Consider the following 2,293-nt stretch of genomic DNA (forward strand, 5'->3'; position numbering starts at 1 on the left):
AGTTGTTAGGTGAACTTGATCTACTGTATTGGATTCTTCAACATGGAATCACAATTAAAGTACAATCCTAATATCCTAATATCCTCGTCTCAGACTCACTTTCTTCTATACTATTAATCTCTTCTCCAAGGTAACACAAGTAATCCCTCACATTCTAATTCAACTTTTTTTTTTCTTGAAATATTCTAATTGATGATTGTAATTTCAATTTCAGAGTTTTATAAATTGTAGTTTATTGTACTTTTTCATGATGAATGTATTTGAAATTTAGATGTTTGATTTTTCAGATTTCTTACCGTAGATGCAGATTTCTGAAGAGCTAGATCTCTTAATAAAGCATAATAAAGAAAACAAGACCTAATTACTTCATAGGTATAAACAAAATTACAGTTGCATACACCAAGATGTGATTTTCACCTCAAAACATTCATTTATTGTCATTTATCAACACTTCTAATAAAACTCACTCCTCTTGTTTTCCTAACATTTTGTGTAACCATTAACCTTCTAAACCTTTCTTCATCATCCCACTTCTCACCCAAAGCAAACAAATCAGCAATTAAACAATAAACACCTCCATCTTTTTCTGGATTCAACATCTCCATCACTCTATCAATCACCCTTTCAGCCATTTTAAAGTTACATTGAACTTTACAAGAAGAAAGATAAGATCCTAAGATGTTTATATTAGCATCCACCTCCATTTTCATAATAATCTCATACGCATCTTCTAACTCTCCTGCTTTCCCAAACAAATCAACCATACAACAGTAATGATGAATCTTTGGCTTCAATCCATAATCCTTCATAATTTTAAAGTACTTTCTTCCCTCATCAACTAACCCTGCATGAACACAAGCACTTAGAATCCCTGTGAAAGTGAACTCATTAGGTTTAATGTGAGATTCTTGCATTTCATGAAAAAGAGTTCTTGCTTCTTTTATGTATCCATGTTGAGCTGCTCCACAAATCAATGAAGTCCAAGAAACAACATTTGTGTATTGCATCATGTTAAACACCATAGAAGCAACTTTTAAGAATCCAGATTTTGCATACATGTTGACTAATGAAGTTCCAAGTTCCACGTTGAGATTGTATTTGTGTCTTATAATAAACCCATGAATGGATTTTCCTAGAATCAATCCGATTGTTTCCATGTGTCCACATGCTCTTAAGATTGTACACAAGGAGAAATGATCAGGTTTTAGCTTTTCGTGTGTTAACATCTTGTGGAAGAGTGTTATTCCTTTTTTCTGGTGACCTGAATTGATGTATGATGCGATCATTGCAGACCAAGAAGCTGTGTTTCTTATGGGCATTTCATCAAACAACGATCTTGCTTTGTTTAGATTTCCTGATCTTGAGAAACCAGTGATCATGGTATTCCAGGTGACGATTGTTCTTTCAGGCATTTCATCGAACACGACACGTGCATCGTCAAAACAAGCGTTTGAATAGCCATGGAGGAGAGAGGACATGATGTAAACGTTGGATGTGAATCCGAGTTTGGAAATATGGGCATGAAGGTGACGAAGAAGAGGGAGGTTCTGCAAATGGGTACATGATGTAAGTGTGTAGAGAACAGCGAAGCTGTCCACGGGGATGGATTGACGTTGCATTTGCGTGTAGATTTGCATAGATTTGGTGGGAGAAGATGTGTTTTTGATGGCTGAAATCCATTTTGCTGATGCTGATGATGATGATGTTGATATTGTTGATGTTAGGAGACGAACAACTTCATAGACTAGTGGTCGCTTTGATGGGCGATACAAAACCAGTGGCATGAGTGTAACTCTCGACACGCTCTAAAATTGGTAAGGATTATAACTTAGAGTAAATTACATGAATGGTCCCTATGATTTAAGGTAATTTGCGCGTTTGGTCCCTAACTTATTTTTTTAACTCGGAAGGTTCCTACTGTTTGTTTTTGTTACACGCTTGGTCCCTCTCTTACCTAAAAAACTATTTTGCCCTTGATTTTTTAAAATTTTTAAATAAACACACCCCAACCCCAACCCCAACCCCAACCCCCTCACCTTACCTTACCTATTCCACAATTTTTTCTATTTAAATAATAATCTTTTTAGGTAAGAGAGGGACCACTCGCGTAACAAAAACAAACATTAGAGATCAAGCGCGTAACAAAAACAAACAGTATGGACTTTCTGAGTTAAAAAAATAAGTTAGGGACCAAACGCGCAAGTTACCCCAAACCATAGGGACCATTCGTGTAATTTACTCTATAACTTATAAGCAACGAGCAAACTAGTTGTAAAGGTTTTAAACAAATTTA

General features: G+C 35.6%; 1 protein-coding gene across 1 annotated transcript; it reads right to left on the reverse strand.

Moving 5' to 3' along the window:
* Nucleotides 1-342: 342 nt before the first annotated feature.
* Nucleotides 343-1,823, reverse strand: LOC111893665 (pentatricopeptide repeat-containing protein At5g66520). The gene has a single exon (XM_023889736.3). The coding sequence runs from the start codon at nucleotides 1,782-1,784 to the stop codon at nucleotides 438-440; it is 1,347 nt and encodes a 448-aa protein (XP_023745504.1). The 5' UTR covers nucleotides 1,785-1,823; the 3' UTR covers nucleotides 343-437.
* Between the last annotated feature and the right edge of the window lie 470 nt (nucleotides 1,824-2,293).

The sequence above is a fragment of the Lactuca sativa genome, chromosome 8 (genome assembly GCF_002870075.4).
Source record: "Lactuca sativa cultivar Salinas chromosome 8, Lsat_Salinas_v11, whole genome shotgun sequence".
NCBI lineage: Eukaryota > Viridiplantae > Streptophyta > Magnoliopsida > Asterales > Asteraceae > Lactuca > Lactuca sativa.